The 22,500-nt window shown below is 47.3% G+C and overlaps 1 protein-coding gene across 1 annotated transcript in view; it reads left to right on the top strand.

Annotated features, from left to right (window-relative positions):
- The first annotated feature begins 14,410 nt into the window (after window positions 1–14,410).
- AMMECR1 (AMMECR nuclear protein 1) overlaps window positions 14,411–22,500 on the top strand; it is a 108,732-nt gene continuing 100,642 nt past the window's right edge. Inside the window, exon 1 of the mRNA XM_066640106.1 lies at window positions 14,411–14,604. Within this exon, the coding sequence (XP_066496203.1) occupies window positions 14,411–14,604 (194 nt within the window). The remainder of the gene's footprint in view (window positions 14,605–22,500) is intronic.

Genomic DNA, 22,500 nt, shown 5'->3' with positions numbered 1-22,500 from the left:
AGAAATTGTGAGCCTTTATCCAGCCCCATCTGCCCTGCTGTTTAACAGCCCAATCCTATGCCTGCCTACTCAGAAGTAAGTCCCATTAGAGTCAATGGGGCTTACTCCCAGGTAAGTGGGATTGGGCTGTAACTCATTGTCTCGGTGAGCCTCAGCATTTGCAGACGGATTTTGATTCCTCCATTTCCCCTCTCACCACTCCTCACCAAAGTCCTTGGTAAATGAGCAGCATTGGCGCCTGGTGCAGTGCATGCTGGGAAGGGTGGGAGTCCATTCTGGGGTGGACGTTCCAAAGCATTGCCACTAAGTAGTCGAATGCAAAACCTCCCTTGGGGCGAGAGGTTTATGCGTCGGGTCTGAGAGTGAAGACTTAGGGCCGAACCCTATCCAATTTTCCAGTGTGTGCCAGTGGGACATTCACTGCATCCTTTCATGGAGCAGCAATCCCAGAGGCCTCCTTAAGGTATGGGCACATTTGTTGCCTTACCTTGGGGCTGCATTGCGGCTGCACCAGTGCTGGAAAGTTGGATAGGATTGGGCCCTTAGTCGAGAACACGAAAGAGCTCACGAGCCCAGCCCCTAACAGCAGAGAAACGGCTTCCAGTTCACAGGCCGCCCTTTCCAGACTGGTTTATGATGGAGGAGAAACAGATTTTATGGCACTTTGGGAATATGCTGCTTTGATCAGCTGCTTAGTGTTTGAGGGCTGGGAAATGATGACCGTAGTCGCGAGAGCCACTGGCCCAGCTAGAATTTTACAAGTTCAGTCATTTAAAAAGTTGTTTTATTAGCGAGGCCAGCCCCATCCGTGAGGCTGACTACAGCACGGGCAGGGGAAAGCCCCCCTATGCCAGCCCACTCCCCTCCACTGCTCCTTCTCCCACGCCTCATGTTGGAAAAGAGAGAACCAGGGGACATCCTCTAAAATTGAGTGTTGGGAGGGTTAGAACAGACAAAAGAAAATATTTCTTTACTCAGCATGTGGTTGGTCTGTGGAACTCCTTGCCACAGGATGTGGTGATGGCGATGTGGTGAGGCCTGGACGCCTTTAAAAGGGGTTTGGACAAGTTTCTGGAGGAAAAATCCATTATGGGGTACAAGCCATGATGTGTATGTGCAACCTCCTGATTTTAGAAATGGGTTATGTCAGAATGCCAGATGCAAGGGAGGGCACCAGGAGGCAGGTCTCTTGTTATCTGGTGTGCTCCCTGGGGCATTTGGTGGGCCACTGTGAGATACAGGAAGCTGGACTAGATGGGCCTATGGCCTGATCCAGTGGGGCTGTTCTTATGTTCTTAACTACAATTCCCAAGAGGCCTTGCAGGTCTCTTGTTATCTGGTGTGCTCCCTGGGGCATTTGGTGGGCCGCTGTGAGATACAGGAAGCTGGACTAGATGGGCCTATGGCCTGATCCAGTGGGGCTGTTCGTATGTTCTTATGTTCTTATCAGGGACAAAGCTAAGCAGTCTATCTTTGGCAGAGATGAGCTCTCACACTTGTTCTTGAGAAAATCCTCTTGTGTTCCTTCTACACAGGAGAGGGAATGACTGTACAGGGCTTCTGGAATTTTGTTCTTGAAAAGTGTGGAAGTTTTGCTTATTTTCTTTATCCTCCCTATTCTTTTTTCCTTTTGCAGCAGACAGATCTCTGATTGGAAGCTTTCTTCTTCTTCTTTTTAAACACAAAATAAACCATTGAGTGTCTTGGCAGAAAGACAACATATAACCGTAGAACCAAAAAAAAACAAACTTCTCCGGAGCAGAAGGTAGTTTACTTAAAATTTGACGGTTCCAACGCATTTCAAGATGTATACATTGGAGGAGAAGCCCAGATAGTCTGATAAACTCACACATGGCTTAACATCCCTCTGCACTGACCATTCCATCAGGTCATTATGCCCTCTTTGGGTGTTCCATCTTCTGTGGAGAAAAGACATGTGAGGGACTTCTTAAGAAGACATAAAGACCAGCCTGAGATACTGTTGCAGGTCTCAGTCCCAGCTGGGGCCTGAGCCAGCAACCAGGAGACCCCCAAGCCAGAGACAATGAAGCCAGAGGCCCCAAGCTAGAGACACTGAAACCAGAAATTCCCAAATGAGAGCCAAAGCTTCTCAAGGAACCAGCAGCACACAGATCTTTGCTCTCTCCTCTTCTGTGCCAACACTGAGCCTGGAGGAGCTTAATGGAGCAAAGGAATGCAGACAAGAGGACTACTTATTTAAAATCTCTCCATGTTCTTCCAGGGAGGCAGCACCTGGGAGTGGTAATCTGAACTTGGAGGTCTTTAAGACCTTATTGGTCCTATAGCCCTTGCTGGAGCTCTCCAAGGTACTGCGGTCTTGGCCCATCCCACCTGGAGTGGGATGAAGACAATCCAGGGCTGTGACCATCCAGCCTGGCATTGGCTAAACCAACTCTGAGAGATATCTCCCAGCCATATTGCCTGATACCTTCATAAGAACATAAGAACAGCCCCACTGGATCAGGCCATAGGCCCATCTAGTCCAGCTTCCTGTATCTCACAGCGGCCCACCAAATGCCCCAGGGAGCATACCAGGTAACAAGAAGACCTGCAAGGCTTTCTGGGAATTGTAGAACATAAGAACAGCCCCACTGGATCAGGCCATAGGCCCATCTAGTCCAGCTTCCTGTATCTCACAGCAGCCCACCAAATGCCCCGGGGAGCACTCCAGATAACAAGAGACCTCATCCTGGTGCCCTCCCTTGCATCTGGCATCTGAATATTATGGCATTCATAGGTAGAGATGCCAAGGATCAGACCTGGAACCTTCTTCAGCTACTCCTCCCATGGTGACCAAGACCATCTGTCCATGTGGCAGTCACCAAAGGTGGCAGGGTTAGCAGGGGGACTCACCTGCCTCCACCATGCCTCCTTTTCCCATCCCTTGGATCTGAAAAGGAGAAAGAGTTGGAGACACTCTAGCCTACCACTCTTCTCTTCTTCACACTTTCTCTTCTTCTTTGTCCCTTTCATTTCAAATCCAGCAAGCAGGAGGAGGAGGGTGAAGGCAGAAGGTGGCACACCACTGGAATATGGTGGGGGTGGCCTTTGATATGGAGCCTGAGGGGCACTTGCTCCAGTGGGAGCATGACTACCCCTCAGGCTCTGCCCTATTTACAGAGGAGGCGCAGCTTCATGCCCCATTTCCTTCTCCTGTGGAGGTTCCCTTGAACAGGGGGGCATGAAGCCACTGTAGCGAGCACCCCTCCTCAGGGGGAATGCTCCTTGTGCACTGCAGGTCCCACCTTGGGCCTGAGCCAGCAGTAGAAGACCCCCAAGCCAGACACACTGAAGCCAGAGACCCCTGAATGGGAGCCTTCTCCTTGCACACTGCAGTACAAGGCAGTCATAAGAATAGCCCCACTGGATCAGGCCATAGGCCCATCTAGTCCAGCTTCCTGTATCTCACAGCGGCCCACCAAATGCCCCAGTCACTTCTGGGTTCTCCCTAGAGGAGGAGCCATGACATGATGTCTTGTGCTGTCGTGACATCATAGCCCCAGACGCTGGGGCAGCGTGTTACTCCTCTGGATGCACCCAAATGCTTCCATGCGGGAACAGAGAAACATGGCCTCTCGGAGTTAGAAGTGTACTAGGACCATGTGGACCAAAGAAAATGCTGGCTCCCCTCCACCAGTTCAGCCTGCTGCGGTTTGCTGGGAAGGCGGATGAGCGTTTTACACACCAGGGGGCTGTAAACGGAGTGTGGCCTGCCAGGCCATCGTCAGCCCCCTGCTCTGAGCTAATGAGGCTCTTTTCTTTATTACATTTTTATGGGTCTTTAAAGGCAGCCTAGGAATGATTAAAGAGGCTGTCTCCCAGCCCTGTCTGTCTTTCAACGTGCCACCAGCGTGAAGGTTGCGACTTGGAGGCCCTGATGGTGTTTAACGAGGGTTGAGCGGGGTGGTGGGGACTGGGATAATATATTTTTTTTAAGGGGTGGGGGGAGTGAACCAAGATCCACCTTTATTAGTCCTCACCCCAGCCCCCAAAAATGATATGCTGGGAGAAAAATCATTTTAACATAACAGTGACTTAGACCCCAATCCTATGCATGTCTACTCAGAAGTAAGTCCCATTTGAGTCAATGGGGCTTACTCCCAGGAAAGTGTGGCTAGGATTGGGCTGTTAGACCCCAATCCTATGCATGTCTACTCAGAAGTAAGTCGCATTCAAGTCAATGGGGCTTACTCCCAGGAAAGTGTGGATACGATTGGGCTGTTAGACCCCAATCCTCTGCATGTCTACTCAGAAGTAAGTTCCATTATAGTCAATGGAGCTTATTGCCAGATAAGTGTGGATAGGATTGTAATCTTAATGGAGAAGTATTTCTGAGGCTGTAATCCTAGACACACTTTCCTGGGAGTAAGTCCCATTGAACACCAGGGTTCTTGCTTCTGAGTGGACACGCCACAGACTGTACGCATGTTCTTTCCCAACTGAGGCTGCAATCCTTACCACACTTTCCTGAGAGTAAGCCCCATTGAACAAAATAGGACTTGCTTCTGAGTAGACCTGGTTAGGCTTGTGCCCCAATATAAATGCACATTGTAACATGTAAAATATAAATTGTTGAGTGCAGCTAATACAATTGCAGCTCTTTCCCTCCTCCATCTCTAAGGCCCATTTTGTATATTACCCAACCAAAAAAAAAGCCTGGTGATCACAGAGTGTACTTCATTAAGGAGTGGATTTTATAATTAGTAATATTGGGAAGTGGGATTTTCAGAAGGAGGCATCTCTACTCCTTCCTCTATAGGCAGTAAGTAAAGTTCTGAGTTTGTTGCAGAGCTGATTCTGCACAGAACTTCCAGGCTGGCAGACTTCATAGTACATGTTTCCTCTATTGAAAGAGGACAGGTGGCCTAAAGGTCAACATCTGAGCTCTCGGGCACCGCAATTTGGAAGTCGGGGCAGTTATACGTCTCTAGATTTGGGACAGGTGCACCGAGCCTTGGACCAACACACAAAAGCAAACCCAGAGAATCCAATGAGTCTCCTTTTTGGTGCCAGCCAAGTGTGATCTGAGAAGAACGTCCCAGGATCTCTTGCAATGTTGCACTCCCCAGTCATTCAAGCCACTTGAGCCAGAAAAATGTCTTGGGCTAGCCCTAACCGTGCACCAATCAGAGGAAAGGGGAACTGACAGGGATTTGCATGGAGGGTAAATGCCAAGTTGGCCGCGGCTGCTGTCTTGCCATTTATGTACCTTGAGGTGGATTTTGCGGGGATGTCTTCCTTCTCTTGGCAGAAGGCCGTTGGGAGTAAATGTGAAGACAAGTGCATATATGTCTACAATGATAGGTAAATTAACTGAGAACGTAAACAAAAGAGGACAGAAATAGCCAAGCCTGGGCAGATCAAATTGCTCCATACCAAAACAGGCCAAAGAGTAAAATTTTCCATTACCTTTTGCAGTGTGTGTGTGTGTGTGTGTGTGTGTGTGTGTCTGCTGTTGCTACTGCACTAAGAAAGTGACCCATCGCCCATGGACCCCTTTGCGTGTTCCAGCCCCAGTGAGAGAGAGATTCTGCAGAGAGCAGAAGGCATTTGAAAAAGAAGGGTTACTTTTGGTACATCCCACTTTGGCCTCGGATAAACAGGTTTGGAAGGTTTTGGAATTGTGCCGAAAACCTGCAGAAACCTATTTAACCAGAGGTGATGGTGGGAAGCGTTCCTTTCGTGGAGTGCTTATGTTGTGGAGCACACAAGCGCATGACTCCACACCTGCTCTCTGAAGTTCTTATGTTCACCTCTGTCTGCGCATCAGTCCTTGCATGTGTGACCCAAGTTGCTCATCTTGCCTGCTGAGATAGCAGTCAGCCAATAAAATAAATGTAAAACAACTGTATGAAATAAGACCCAAATTTGCAAGGATGTTTTTTAAACAGGAACAAGTCCACCACAACATGTTTGGGCCGTTGTGCGCTGTGAACGGCTTTTACTTTCTGGGACCCCCCCTTGCGCATTCCAGAACATCAGCTCCTCTTACACTAAACAAAAGTACATATTTAATTTGGCTCGCCCTTGTTTATGTTCGTTTGCTTTCCGCCACAAAAATGAAGTATAATTGGATTGATGCGGCGTTGTGTATCTTTGGCCTTCTCTGGGGAATGTGGAAATCGGAGGGCGAAAGGAGGGGCTTGTGTTTGTGTGTACGCTGTTTGTGTTGTGCTTTGTTGATTCTGAAGCTGAAATGATTGAAGAAAAAGAAATCAGAAGAAGTTTCATGCTGAGATTCTGCAAGTAAAGGCAGATGTTTAAAACACCAGCGGAGGTTGCCAGAGCATGGAGCAGATCTTTGTGTTTACCTCCACTAGAATTATCTTCCTGGTTCATCTTGCCAGAGATTCTCTCGCCAGGGGTGAGTTGCCTCAGCAGGAGAGCTGCAGCCATTGGCTCATGAACTCTCAAAGAACGGTTCTTTTTAGTGCCCGGCTAGTACCCAATCCAGGTGACCTGCAGAAGGCAAATAAATACATACATGCATGTGCTCCTCATAGGTTGGTTGCCCATAGCAGGTCAGGAGCTGTCTGTATGCATCTGATCCCTGTTCCCACAGCATTCTCTACCACTATTTTAACCTGCAGTATCATTAGGATGGGGGTCATCTGGGGCGGTAACACATGGTGTCACTCCCAAGGACCTCCTCAAAAATAAATAATAACAAATAATGTCATAAGAAATGACAACAGCAATAAATAATTTTTTAAATATTTAAATCAATATCACTAACAAAAATCAGCAGCCAACTTGTTGAGAGCCGCACAACCCAAAAGGTGTTCTCGGAGGAGCCCTGGTACGTGGAAATGGGAGCTGATTCATCCAAACATCTTATTGGTTCCCTGCTGTGTCATAGTGACACCTCATTGGCTCTCAGAACAATCAGTCTCATGGGTCAGTTTTGAGTTAAGATGATCCACTTTTTGTTACATAAGGCAGTTGTGTTTTCCTTTTTCTGTTTATTTGGCTATAATGTTTGATAGAACTCGGATAATTCAACACAGTTTGTTTCATTACCACCATAAATTACCTTTCTAACTATATGCAGCTTTATGGTGTTATTCATATATACAAATCTTCCAAAATGTTACTACAATTTTTGGCCACTAGTGGTGTCACCGGAGAGTGCTACCCAGTGCAGCCTGCCCCCCCCTGTGATACCACTGTTTCTAGTGTCCCATTATGCTCAAGCACAGGGCTCATCAACTTTTCCTTTTAACATATACCACTTTTCCGAGTACCACCTTTGAAGGTCTCACTTGCCTGGGAATTCGACCCCCAGAGAGGGCTGCAGTGCAAAAAAGTGACCTTTAGTTGTCCCTGCAACAAGGTAGAGGCTTCCCTGGTGACTGCTGCCTCATATCTCATGCATTGTACCCTGAATGACCAATGCGCACCTCTTCTGAAGGTCCAGGCTGCCATACATCAGCACCTTGCCCCCAGCACATGACTGTCCCACACCCAGGGAGTAAGTCCATAATGCAGCCATAATGTGGGGCTAGTTTTGCCTTCTTTTTTGCAGCAGACCATCATGGGGTATTCAATGAAAACATTCCAATCTACTAGCACAGGGGTGCCCAAACCCCGGCCCTGGGGCCACTTGCGGCCCTCGAGGCCTCTTAATGTGGCCCTCAGGGAGCCCCCAGTCTCCAATGAGCCTCTGGCCCTCCAGAGATTTGTCAGAGCCTGCACTGGCCCGACGCAACTGCTCTCAGCTTGAGGGCGACTGTTTGACCTCTCACGTGAGCTGTGGGACGAGGGCTCCCTCCACTGCTTGCTGTTTCATGTCTGTGATGCAGTAGTGGCAGCAAAGGAAAGGCCGGCCTGGCTTTGTGCAAGGCCTTTTATAGGCCTTGAGCTATTGCAAGATCTTCATTCATTCATATAAGTTCATCTTTAATATATTCATTTATGAAAACTTATGTAAATTTATTCAAATTTTAAATGTAAATTAATTCTCCCCCCCCCCGGCCCCTGACACAGTGTCAGAGATATGATGTGGCCCTCCTGCCAAAAACTTTGGACACCTCTGTACTAGAGAGAAGATTCTGGTTCTCTTCTACCCATCCCTGGCAAATCCCTGCCCTTATTTGGTTTGGAGGAGAAAATGTTGGAGATACCTTTAAAAAGTGTTGTTTGTGTATCACCTGAGCTGTCCTTCCTCAGCTCCCTCCCAAGGGCCTCTAGAAGTGAAATTACAGTTGAACTTGGTAGCTGTTCAATTGAAGCCAAGCCAGTTGTGGACTTCCTTTCTTTATTGTTGAGACAATGCTGCCATCTAGCAACCAACATCCGGAACAGTGCCTGGGAGATGACATGGTTCTCCCCCCTCAAGCTGCTGCAGGGCATCCTGATCATTATTGGACCCTTCATGTACATGGAAGTTTGCACAGGCCCCTGCCCTGAGGAGCTTACAGTCTGTTTAGACCAGAGGCAGATCCAAGGGGGGGCCATGGGTGCCTGCCCCCCCCAACTGTCACGCCAGTAGAGAAGGGTGACCTCCAGGATGGGGAGCCAAGTTGGGTGCCCGGGGAACACCCACTTGTTGAGGTGTCAGTGGCAAGATCACTCCTGGCCGGGAACCCAGGTCTACCCACCTGGAAGAGGGCAGTCTCAGAATGGAAGCCTGGGTCTTCCTGGCAGGTAGATCTGGGCTCCAAGTCCAGACAGGAGCCCAACTTTACCTGCCTGGTTGACCTGGAATCTGGAGTTAAGGTAGTGCTCATCCCCCCCCCCAAAACACAGCATCCGCCCCTGATTTAGACATAAAAGAAATATTTTCATGTTCATTGTTGTAATTGTTTTAATTCATCATCATCATCTCCAAGGAATTTCATATTTAAGGCTCAACAACTGCTCACTTAACTGAGTTTGCCCCCATAACCATAGTACCATTATGTGTTTGTCTGCATAAGACGGAGCTTTGTGACCTTCATCTCGCGTGCCCGTCTCCCAAGGAAGCTTTTCCAACAGCTGAGCCAGCATAGCACAGCTGTGAAGAGCGTGGGCTGTGAAGCTGCCCATTCAAATCACAGCCCAGACATGATCTCATTGGGTGACCCAGGACTGACCCAAGCCTGTCAGAATCTCACACAGTACATAGGAAGATGCCTTATATCAGGTCAGACTGTTAGGCTGTCTAAGCTGAGTTAGTTAGTTGGCAACCTTCAGTCTCGAAAGACTATGGTATCGCGCTCTGAAAGGTGGTTCTGGCACAGCATCTAGTGTGGCTGAAAAGTCCAATTCGGGAGTGACAATCCCTTCCACACTGGGAGCAAGTGCAGTCTGTCCCTGGTCTGTCTCCCTGGCTATATATAGGGCCTTCCTTCATTGCCTCTTAGCCTGTTGGCCAAGTGTCTCTTCAAACTGGGAAAGGCCATGCTGCACAGCCTGCCTCCAAGCGGGCTGCTCAGAGGCCAGGGTTTCCCACTTGTTGAGGTCCACTCCTAAGGCCTTCAGATCCCTCTTGCAGATGTCCTTGTATCGCAGCTGTGGTCTACCTGTAGGACGCTTTCCTTGCACGAGTTCTCCATAGAGGAGATCCTTTGGGATCCGGCCATCATCCATTCTCACGACATGACCGAGCCAAGCTGAACAGTTGGCAGAAGTCCTCCAGAACTTCAGGCTGGAGGTCTTTCCCAGCTGTATTTGAAGGTTCAAGGGATTGAACCTAGAACAGTGTTTTGCAATCAGTGGTACATACTTGAGGTGATGTCTGGTGGTACTTGCAAGACCCCTGGACAGCAAGACCAGGAATATGATGCAACCAATCCAAAGCATGCTTTTCTGTGCTCCAAAGCATGCTTTTCTATGCTCAAAAAAACCCTTCCATTGACCCTGAGCCTCATACTGGTGTTTTTTGCATTGCATCTGGCCTCTCAACCCAGATGTAACTGGCAATGATGTCATCAACATTTACTTCTGGTGGTACTTTGAATAGGTAGACCATGTGAACTGGTACGGCGGAGGACAAACCTTGAGAAAAACTGATCTAGAACCATCCATGGACACGCACTCAGGAGAGGCAAAGTCTCAGCAGATCCAACAAGTTGTTTTTTTTAAGTATCTTGCCTTTCCACACCGATCTGTTCTTCTCCAGTTGCTTGAGGCTGCAATCCTAACCACACTTTCCCGAGAGTAAGCCCCACTGAACAAAAACAGGACTTGCTTCGGAGTAGACCTGGTTAGGATTGTGCCGTCCATGAGTTAAGCCTCATACACGCACAAACACATATGTGACCAACTCCTGTAAAGAGAGAAACAGTGCAAAGTTATTTGCTCAGCCAGTCCTGGAAAGCTTTTACTGGACTTGTGTGTTGTAGTAGTGATTGCTTCTTTAAATCCAAATGGAGGCTTGATGACTTCCTGAAATCTGTCAAGTGGCCAACTGCCCCTGGAATACTTGTAACCCTTGTCCTTTTCTTCAGCGCCCTTGTATTTTAGAGCCCAGGTGCTTACGTATTGAATTAAACGTCATCAGTCGTTACCATCTTGTTGTTTTAAAGGTGTCTATGTTACACTTGTGTAGTTAAAAATATTGCTTGCAGATGACGTCATTTTGATTGGTTATGTATCCTTTATGATAGCTGAAGGGTGCTGAATTCAGCTCCTGCCACAAGGCTCTCAGCCAACTTCAGGATAACCAGATACAATTGAGTACAGAGAGCCTAGACCTTTAACAGTTGTATAGAAGAGGAAATTTGGGCAGGTGTGGCTTTTTAAACTCTTCAATGTTGAGCTGTGCCTGGCAAAATCTTCTATTCCATACAATGGTTAAAGGTCTAGGATCTCTGCCTTCCACTTTATCCGGTCACCATGGTCAATTTGTTCCAGATTTGGCTAATCTGGGGGGCATCAGGGTGGCCAAACTGGATAGGCCCTGTGATGGGCTCTGGCCCCTTCCTGATCTAACCCCTGGCTAACCCTTGACAAACTGAACAGATTTTTTTTCCCTAGTATGCATTTTTTTTCCTAGTATACATTAACCAGTGGCATGGCAAGGTCATTTGGCAGCCGGGGTCCATAAATATTTGGCAACCCCCTACGTGACAAAATTATTTTTGGTAATAGTCATGACATGAAATGCATAATAGTGGCCAGAGAAGCAGCACAGAGAGTGAACATTTTCACTTGTTGAACTGTGTGTGTGTAATGCTTCAGTCTTGCACATTTTTCTAGTTCGGCTGAAATTCAGAAGTGGAATGCAGAGCAATCATGGAATGGGAAAATTTGCTTCCTTCCCCCCCCCCCGGGGGGCAGGGGAAGAAAAGCCTCCTGCAGGTGCTTCCCATATCCATCTGATAATATCACTCTGTGCTTGGGAATCCAGCCAGGGGGAACTATATCTGGCTTCCTTCGAGCTAGCAATATGGGTATCGAATATCTCTGCCACGGCCAGCATTCCAGGTCACCCCAGAATTTTAGATTCCCATCCGGAAGAAGGGAGTTCCGTGGATATGCAGCCTAGAGTGATTGGGAGATCTTGTTTCATGGAGACTTTGAGCAGAAATTAGACAAGTATCTGTCCAGGTGTATGGATATCCTTGCCTAGGGCAGGATTGGAAGACCCTTAGGGTGTTTCAGTGTGACACTCTGATTTTATTAATAGACCCTCCTCTTAACCTACTTACTGGTCTCTTATGCAGAGAACTTGGCACTCTCTGATAGGAATCCTGAAGGGCGCACATGGACAAGGATACCTTAATTTTTCTCCCCCCCCCTTCCAGAATGGGAAAGAGAGAGAGAGAGAGAGAGACTGGTCACGCAGGCTCAAAAATCTGATCTAAAATCTGTAATAAATTTTATGTAGATCTCTAAGATTCTACAGACCTTGGCTGTGGACTTGAAGCCTTGCACAAAATGTTTCCAATTGGGCTTCGCGTCTCTTAATTTTTTGCTAAACTGGAAGTTCCGCAGGCTCCAGCAGGCCGAGGCCACGCGCCACTTCCCTGCATCTCAGAAGACCTCTGGATGTGACAGGAAAGCACTTCGGTTTGTGACCAAAGGTCTTCAGAGTTCTCACCATGGATTTCATTATCCACTGATTTCAGTATCCACAGGGGGTCCGGGAATGGACACCCTGTTGATACCGAAGACAAACAGTATTACATTATACTTCTATCTTATATATATATATAAGATACACTATCTAACCATCTCATCCTCCTTTTGCCTTCAATTTACATACTTTGTATATAAGAATTATAAACTTAGAATTTTTAAAATAAAAAAGATTAAAAACCTCAAAGAGCAACATTATAAAAAAAAATAAAATGAGCAAAGAGCTAAAGAAAAACAGTCCTATTCAGCAGATAAATTAAATGCTTGTGTGTGTGGGGAGGGGGGGGAATAGATAGTCAAATCTCTCAGGGCAGAGTTCCTCATTCTGGTTCCCCCAGCAGAAAAGGCCCTTTAATTTACTGCATTCTATCCCACCTTTTCTAGGGAGCTGAGGGCAGTATACATAGAAGTGGGTCTCTTGTAGATCTCTATGGGTCTCTTGCTGTCTTGTGTGCTCTCTGGGGTATCTGGTGGGCCATTGTGAGGTACAGGAAGCTGAACTAGATGGGCCTTTGGCCTGATCCAGTGGGGCTCTTCTTATGTACTTATCCTCAAGACGACTCTGTGATGTAGGATAGGCTGAGAGACCCAATTAACTTCATGGCTAGGTGGGGACTCAAATCTAGCACTCTGACTCAGCTTTGACACCCCAACCACTACACTTCATCACACTAGCTCCCTAATACCCTATCTCTAAGGGTATTTTTCTAAGCAACAGTTCTGGTACATCATAGAAGGAAAAAAAAAATCCTTAGCTTACCTCCTTCCTTGCCTTGCCTTCCTGTGAATTTCAGGGAGGGGTGGTGGGGGTGAGAGAAACTGTTAGAAATTTCCTTTTTACTTGGGGAAATCTAATTATCCTGCCACTTTACTTGTGCTGAATAGGGTCTGAATTCAGTCAATAAGAAAAGCCCCACTGGAGCCGGCCAAAGGCCCATCTAGTCCAGCTTCCTGTATCTCCCAGTGGCCCACCAGATGCTTCCAGGAGCACCCAAGACAACAAGACACCTGCATCCTGGTACCCTCCCTTGCACCTGCCATTCATATAGTCAGCCTGCTTTTAAAATCAGGAGGTTGCACATCCCATTCACAGCTTGTAACCCATGATGGATTTTTCCTCCAGGAATCTGTCCCGTTTTAAAGGCATTTAGGTTAGATACCATCGCCATATCCTGTGGCAAGGAGTTTCACAGACTGATGACACACCAGGTCAAGAAATATTTCCTTTTGTCTGTCCTAATGCTCCCAACACTCAATTTGAGTGGATGCCCCCCTGGTTCTGGTGCTGTGGGAGCAGGAAAGGAACATCCCTCTATCCATCCCTTGTATAATTTGGTTGCATCCCCTTCAATGGCTGCTCAAGCCTTCTGCCATCGCCCATAGATCTGTGGATTTGTAAAACCAGACGCCATTGCTGCATCCTGTGGCAAGGAGTTCCACAGACCAATTCTGCACAGGGTCAAGGAAAATTTTCTTTCTTCTGTCCTAATGCTCCCATCTCAGTGGCTGCCCCCCTGGTTCTGGAGTTGTGTGAGAGGGAAAAGGACATCCCTCCATCCATCCCTTGCACAATTTGGTTGCATCCCCTTCAAGGGCTATTCCAGCCTTCTGACTTCTCCCACAGATCAGTGGATTTGTAAAACCAAACGCCATTGCTGCATCCTGTGGCAAGGAGTTCCACAGACCAATTCCACGCAGGGTCTGGAATATTTTTTGGGGTCTGCCCTAACGCTCCCAACCTTCAATCTCAGCGGCCACCCCCCTGGTTCTGGGGTTGTGTGAGAGGGACAAGAACATGCCTCTAGTCTCTCCACCTTACTTAGCAAGCGGCAGAAGTGCCAGGGAAGGAAGCTTGGAAACAAAGGAAGTGGAGTGTGTGTGGGGGGGGGGAGAAAGGGGGACTGGGCAATGTGCAGAGCACTGCATCATGTCAGCTGGCACTCTCCGGATGCCAGGAGGAGGCTGCCATCATTCAGCTGGCACTGCTCTGGAGGGCCAAGAGCATCTTCCCCCTCTTCCTCCTGGCACTGCCAGGGTTAACCAGAGGGGAGGCGTGGGGAGAGGGCTGAAGCTGGGAGAGGCGCAGCTCCATTGTCAATTTCACTGGTCAATTTCACTCCAGAGGCGCACATGGGTCCTGCATCCCTGGTCCCTCCTGCCAGCCATTGCTCTCTATAACCCCACACACCCACTGCAGCCAGGCAGGCAGCCAGATCCTCGCCTACTCGGCAGTTCTCCTCTCTCTCTGCTTCATCTCTCCAGCCAGCCATCTCTGAAGCTATTTCTGGGGCACCCCCCCCCCCTCCAGCCCTGCCTCCACTGCTAGATGCAGCTCCAGGAGGGCAGAGTCAGCAGCATGCTCCAGAACTGTGGCTACCTGCCCTGCACCTTCTGCTCCTTCCTCTTCATCTCGCCCTTCTCCTGCACCGAGCCCATCAAGGACAACCTCGCCTGCAAAGCCAACCCCCAGAGCAGAGGGACCCACAGTGTCCAGGCCAGGATCGCCTGCCAACCCCAGCAGCACGGTAAGCAGACCTGGCAGGGAGGAGGGAAGATGGGGGGGGCGTCCTGTCTCGGAATCCATCGCTTCCAGATGGGGTTTCTTGGCTCTCTGTCTCCATTTTCATCCCCCCCCCCCCCGGAGTCACGCAGTTGGATGTGCAGTTTGCTTGATCCATTTTGGAGAGCCAAAGCCGGGCCACACTCCCAGCTTGCCCAGAGAGAAAAAGCATGTCAGGGTTGGTGTCATCATTTTTTTGCCTGCCTGGGTCCATCAGGAAGGCTGGTCTCCTTTACCTTACTTGAACACCTCTGAAGAAGGTTTTAGGGGAGTAAAATCCACCCCTGCACATTTACTGTGTGGGGTGATGTGTCATTGGCCTCCTCCAGAGGCTTCACTCCAGCATTTTAATGCACCTTTTTTTTAATGTGACCCCTCCCCCTCCCAGTATATAGGGACATGGGGCCCTTTTATATATTCTTCACACCGGCAAACCCGGGTTTGCATGTGTGCATACAGATGGCAGCGCCGGTCAACCCTGGCTCATCGTTGAATGTACCTGGGCTGTTTGGAAGGATGTGGTGGGCATATTGGTGTGTGTGGCTGTGCACCTCGAACATCAAGGGGTTTGCACCTTAAAAAAATTAAAATGCCATGTGTGGAGAGGTCCAGAGAGCAGAGATACTGAAGGTTCCGCCCAGCTTTTCTCTGATCTGCACGTGCTCCAAGCAATCGATGAAGTTTGGTGCTTGTGATTTTAGATTTCACTTACAACTGTCTGTGGGGTGCTTGGCTGTCAACAGGGCCCTTTTGGTCTCCTCACAGATCTCCAGAGGCCCTGAAAAACTGTCTCTTTGATAAGTCTTCCAACCAAATTCAATGAGACAGAGAACATTTTTCACCACAGGGGCAGACAACATCCATGGCCCTGACATCCTTGTCAAAGGAGTGAGATGCTGCTTTAGGACAGGGAAGGGAATATGGGGACTGGGAAGAGGAGGACCCCTTCTCACCCACCACTTCTCTGCTTCAAATCACTGCCCACACCCAAGACAGGGTGGTGATGTCCTACCACCACTCTGCCTCCAAAACATAGGCCCACCTTTGGAATCCACTAAGGCAGCATTCCTCAAACTGTGGGTCCAGACCCGATTTCTGATGGGTCCCACAGAACCTCTAATGAAAACATGGGAGATCAGGTAACTAATGGACTCAAGCCCTGAGGCTATTCAAAAATCAGATCGCTGCTAACTGCCCCGCAAAGAGCTCAGCTCCTGCAGTATGCAAGCTTGTGTAAATATAGGGAGGAAAATCTTTGAGTGTCTTTTTTTCTGGTGTGTTTTTATCCAAGTCCTTCAATGACAGGTAGTGGGGGCAGGTGAAGGCTGTGTCACATACTAAGCCCCTCAAGCTTGTAGCTATTCATTCGGGCTGCCTCATTATGAGAAATGGATCGAGTTGTTTGTAAATAAATAAATAATATTATTTCTTTCTAGATCACCTTTTTTTAAAGTCTCGTAAAGCTAGGTGGGTTCCAATAGAGTGTCATTTAAAAAAAATGGGTCTTGGTACTAAAAAGTTTGAGAACCACTGCACTTAGGGGAGTGACAGCTTTGGATAGAGGCAAGGCCAGTGCTATCATTAGGCCAAATGCTATCATTAGGCCAATATATATATATTGCACCCCTCCATTTTTTCATAAGACTTTATAACTACCACAACAGATGGAATATAATTAATTATAAAATCTTACGAAGAATTGGGGGGGGGGGGGTTTTGCAAGTACCATATTTAACCTCGCCTAGGGCTTAAAATAGCCTGGCCCTGGGTAGAGGTGATTTGAAATGGAGAAAGGAAGGGTTAAGTAAAGTCTCCTGGCCTCATTGATTGTCCTCTCTAATTTACTCTCTCCTGAAGTGACCTCATTTTTCTAAAAAAAGACCTCTTCAGGACTGTTTACATGCAGGGAAATGTTTAACCCCTCATGTTCTCCTTCTCTCAATTACTACTTCTACTAGTTATAGTAGTAATCTTCTACTACTACTACTACTACTACTACTACTACTACTACTAGGAATAAAGTAATATTGATTGTAATGGTAATAGTAATTAAAAGCCATTTCTCCACTGATTCAAAAGCATGTGTGGTCTTTGGTTCAAGATACATGCAAAGGACTTTACACTGATTGCCTTTATGTAACCCTTACTACATAAAGTAACCTTTATGTAACTTTATGTAACCCTTACAAAGTTACTTTATGTAACTTTGCCCCTTTGCTAAGAGGCAAAGAAGGAAGGCCCATAGCCAGGGAGACAGACCAGGGACAGACTGCACTTGCTCCCGGTGTGGAAGGGATTGTCACTCCCGGATTGGCCTTTTCAGCCACACTAGACGCTGTGCCAGAACCACCTTTCAGAGCGCGATACCATAGTCTTTCGAGACTGAAGGTTGCCAATACTATAACCCTTACAACAACCATGTAAAATTAGTATCCCCGTAGTGCAGATGGGGAAGACTGAGGCTGAAAGGAAGCGGCTTGTGTAATTGCACCTTGTAAATACATGTCAGGGGCAGGATTTGTACTAGGCAGACCTGGATTCCCAGTCTAGTTTCTTAGCTACCACCACTACACTGCAGAGTTCTTAGCTGCTACTCTACACCAGCTCTCATAGCAGAATCAGATCATATCTCATATCAAATCAGACTTGTAGCTGCTAAACAGAAGCCAAAAGCATTAAATAGCTGGTTCTCTCATGACCATGGTGGATTGCTTCAGTCTCTTGCATGTGAGGAATTCATCTTTTTAATTTTTGGGTCATTATTTATTGATTTTATATCCCATCATTCTGCCATGATGGAACTAAGGCAGTGTTGCATAGTTTGTTTGTTTAAAGAATTTATATCTGGACTTCCTCCCAATGAAGGCAATCAGAGTGCTTTAAAATATTTTTTAAAAATAGTAAAATATTTTAAACGACAAATACAAAGCAAATCCCAGTGGATCACATAAAACAGTTAAAATTGCATTTGATTAAAAATGCCAGCCCATCCTGTTAGCTATCAAACACCCTCCTAAATAAAAAGGTCTCAAAGCCCCGCTGAAAGGTCTCCAAGGAGGGAGCTGTTCTTAATTTCAAGGGGAGGGAATTCCACATGAACGGATCGCAAGTGTGCATTATAAACCTTGACCACGCTACAGTGGGGCAATATCTACATTAAAAACACAAAGCACTTTCAGACCCTTATAACTGTCAAGGCTCCCACTCAAGTCACTCTGAGAAGTAGCCCTGAGAATTGAGGTCCTACATGGGTACTGGGGGATCCAAAACACAAAATTCTCAAATGCTCTCCCAAAACTACAATTCCCATGGTTCTTTGGAGGATGTTATAGTAAGTAAACAAATTTCAGTCTGTTCTGAGACATGCCCTAAAAGTGTAGTGAGAAGCTTCAGGGATGGCACAAGACCTCCTGACCTCCCTAATGTCACCACCATTGGAGATGCTCTAGTTCAGCACTCTTCTGCACCATTCAGGGAGTAAGAGAAGAAGAGTGGTGGAGGCCAGTGGGTAAATGGAGGTTGATGCACCCTGTTAAGTTGCCTTAGGCATCTGTTCCAGTTGGCTTCATAGATGGGCCAGCCCTGGAAAGCCTATAAGAACATAAGAACAGCCCCACTGGATCAGGCCATAGGCCCATCTAGCTCAGCTTCTTGTATCTCACAGCGGCCCACCAAATGCCCCAGGGAGCAGACCAGATAACAAGAGACCTCATCCTGGTGCCCTCCCTTGCAACTGGCATTCTGACATAGCCCATTTCTAAAATAAGGAGGTTGCACATACACGTCATGGCTTGTAACCCATAATGGATTTTTCCTCCAGAAACTTGTCCAATCCCCTTTTAAAGGCATCCAGGCCAGTTGCCGTCACCACATCCTGTGGCAAGGGGTTCCACAGACTGACCACATGCTGAGTAAAGAAATATTTTTCTTTGTCTGTCCTAACCCTCCCAACACTCAATTTGAGTGGATGTCCCCTGGTTCTGGTGTTATGTAAGAGTGTAAAGAGCATCTCTCTATCCACTCTGTCCATCCCCTGCATAATTTTGTATGTCTCAATCATGTCCCCCCTCAGGCGCCTCTTTTCTAGGCTGAAGAGGCCCAAACGCCATAGCCTTTCCTCATAAGGAAGGTGCCCCAGCCCAGCAATCATCCTAGTCGCTCTCTTTTGCACCTTTTCCATTTCCACTATGTCCTTTTTGAGATGTGGCGACCAGAACTGGACACAATACTCGAGGTGTGGCCTTGCCATAGATTTGTACAACGGCATTATAATATTAGCCGTTTTGTTCTCAATACCTTTTCTAATGATCCCAAGCATAGAATTGGCCTTCTTTACTGCCGCCACACACTGGGTCGACACTTTCATCAACCTGTCCACCACCACCCCAAGATCCCTCTCCTGGTCTGTCACAGATAGCTCAGAACCCATTAGCCTATATGTGAAGTTTTGATTTTTTGCCCCAATGTGCATGACTTTACACTTACTTACATTGAAACACATCTGCCATTTTGCCACCCATTCTGCCAGTTTAGAGAGATCCTTCTGGAGCTCCTCACAATCACATCTGGTCTTCACCACTTGGAAAAAGCTTGCTAGTCTAAATGAAACCAAAACATCTTGCTGTGGTTTGCCCCATTGCAGCTTGCAATGGCTTCACTTACAGAGTTAATTGGATTCCTACTTCTCCCAGTCCTAAAACCTATATGTCAGCAGCTGCTGTGATACGCAGAGGCTTGATGGCTATCAATTATATAAGTTTGTTTAAATCAAACATGCAAGAGTTAAGTCCAATCTTTCTGGAGCACACATCCAGTTCCAAAACACTACAAACAGGTACCGTATCTGGACATCATCAGTACATCTTACTTGTCCATTTTGTCTGTGAACCACCTCTGTTTAATTTCTCCATTTGTGACACTTGGGAGGCTTTTAATAGCCATTCTTTTACCATGGTTTTAAAAGGATGGATTTCCAGCATCAAGGCCAGAGTGATTTTTGCTGCGATCAAAGCACTTAACACTTAATAGTCAACAGGCCTTATTCTTGTCCTTTTGACAGTAGTATAAACATTGAAGCATCAAAGTTTCATTGTAGCTTCTCAGACGATGAAATGTCGGAGTCATTGACAACTTGAACATTTGGATTTGGGAACAGGGATCATCATATATGATCGAGGCCTGGGTCTGGGATAAAATATTTCCAATACCTAGAGATGTTGATTGGATATGTGTAGTTAAATCATAGTATCACTTACCCCCGAGGAAAATTTTCCGAATTGCCCCCTCCCTCTGTGGATAACGGGCATGGTGGCTGAGTGGTTAAAGACACTGACCATCGGCTGGAAGGTCGGCATCCCGTCTCGGTACTGTGGAACAGGCTGAGCTCCATCCTCTCCTGCCAACCTAGCAGTTCGAAAGCATGTAAGTGCAAGTAGACACATGCTAGGGTGGTGTAGTGGTTTGGGAGGTGGACTTAGACCTTACGATCCAGGTTCAAATCCCCCCTCAGCCACGGAGCTTCCTGGGTGACCTTGGGCTAGTCACTTTCTCTCAGTCTCACCTACCTCACAGGGCTGTTGTGAGGACGAGAAGGAGGGGAGGAGCAGCTGTGTAAACCGCCCTGAGCTCTTTGCAGGAAGGGCGGTGTAAAAATGTGAAAAATAAATAGATAGATAAATAGGTACCACTTTGCTGGGTAAGTAACAGCGTTCCTTGCGCTTTGGCGTTTGGCCATGCTGGCCACATGACCAGGGTAGATGTCTTTGGATAATGCTGGCTCCCTTGGCTTGGAAATGGAGATGAGCACCCCATAGAGTCGGACACGACTGTACAGGGGAAACCTTTACCTTTACTTTCTGTGGCTAAACACACCGGTGATGTGGATGCATTGGTGGGGAGGAATTTGCTTAAGGCTGGGCTGCCCATCTTCCCCATTTGCAATAGGGGAATAATAATACTTGTTTTGTCAGGTCGTTGAAGGATTACATCAAGATAAAACAGGGAAGTGCTTTTGCACACTCAAATAGGGCTATACATACGCTAATTATGGTTTCAGCGTGTAAGGCTAGTATGCCTTCCTGGGTCAGTTAATGGTAAGCCCATTGCTTGTTGGATTTCAGAGACCTATAAAAGCTCCAGCAGCTGTGGTGGAATAGGCTGAAGTCCTTTGCAAATGCTACCTGTGGGACAGAGATCATGCCATGCTGGTGATGTCATGCACGATCTTCTGCTGGCAAGGCTGCAATAGCGACATCTAAGTAACGACCTCATACAAAATGCATCCCTCCGGGGATATCGGTCTTTCTGATTGTGCAGTTTCAGACGCAGCACAGCAGCTAATTCCAGACAGGCACCTGAAAGACGAAACAGTTTCCTTGCAAGCGTTGACAGTACTTGGCCTATAAAACTCCATGCGGTATAGTCATATCCTGCGTTAGCAGTCTTGCATATCACGGGCGTCCATTTAAATGTGGCAGCCCGGCCCAGGGGATAAGAGATCTGAAATTAAGAACCAAGAACAGCTCATCAGCACATTGCAGGGTGAATTTTAGCTCACTCTGGGAGGAAGAGAGCTCGAGGTCTGTGCTTGGACAGTGTGAGACATTCTGCCCTCCCAGGAGCATTGCGTCATGACCTACCGCAGACAACAAGGTGGGTCACGGCACTGAAAAGTTTGGTAGCCACTGGTCTAGTTCATTCTGGGATTTTTCCGTGGGGTCTGAGGATTGTTGTTGGCAACCTTCAGTCTCGAAAGACTCTGGTATTGCGCTCTGAAAGGTGTTTCTGGAACAGCGTCTAGTGTGGCTGAAAAGGCCAATTCGGGAGTGACAATCGCTTCCACACTGGGAGCAAGTGCAGTCTGTCCCTGGTCTGTCTCCCTGGCTATGGGCCTTCCTTCTTTGCCTCTTAGCCTCAGACTGTTGGCCAAGTGTCTCTTCAAACTGGGAAAGGCCATGCTGCACAGCCTGCCTCCAAGCGGGCCGCTCAGAGGCCAGGGTTTCCCACCTGTTGAGGTCCACTCCTAAGGCCTTCAGATCCCTCTTGCAGATGTCCTTGTATCACAGCTGTGGTCTACCTCTAGGGCGCTTTCCTTGCATGAGACCTCATGCAAGGTCTGAGGATAGTGATTCAGGAGGTGCCTCCTGTACGCTGTCCAGCTTGTTTATGGTGGCAACTGCTCCTCCTCAGTCAGCCCATTTTGTTACGATATCAGGATCCTTGATGGCCAAAGATATTGACTTGGTCATTATTCAACTCAACATGATTCAACTCAAAGTTCAATCCTAGGCACGACTACTCAGAAGTAGGTGCAATTTTATTCAATGGGGCTGGCTCCTTAGTTTTAAAAAATGACCTTGGGTGATTGATGGAAGTTATTTTATTCTTTCACATTTTTATATCAACTTGCCTCTAAGGAGCTCAGGGGTGGTGTACATGGTTTCTTCCCTCCTTTGGTCCTCGCAACAACCCTGTGAGGTAGGTGAGAGTGAAAGGGAGGAACTGGCCCAAGGTCACTCAGGAAGCTTCCTGGTTGAGCAGGGATTTGAACCTTGATCTTCCAGGTCTAAATCCAATTCCAGAACCACATCCTGTCTCTCATGGATCTCTTCACTCCTCCGCAATGTCCTCCTCAGTCTCCATCATCCATTTGTAATGGGATTGTACATCATAATCTGTTGATATACTTTGTCAGTCTCTTATATGAAGTAATTAGCAAATACCCACTGCCTTGGTCCAAAAGTTATAATTTTATTTAACCCAGTCGAATAGTTTCCTGCTTTAAGCTTGTGCTGTGAATTGCAGAATCAGAGTTCTCTGCTGTGCTGTAAGAGCCTTAAAATGAAACCTGTCCCATT

This window comes from Tiliqua scincoides, chromosome 12, assembly GCF_035046505.1.
Source record: "Tiliqua scincoides isolate rTilSci1 chromosome 12, rTilSci1.hap2, whole genome shotgun sequence".
NCBI lineage: Eukaryota > Metazoa > Chordata > Lepidosauria > Squamata > Scincidae > Tiliqua > Tiliqua scincoides.
The sequence above is the reverse complement of the archived record's forward strand: the minus strand, read 5'-3'. Positions and strand labels throughout refer to the sequence as shown.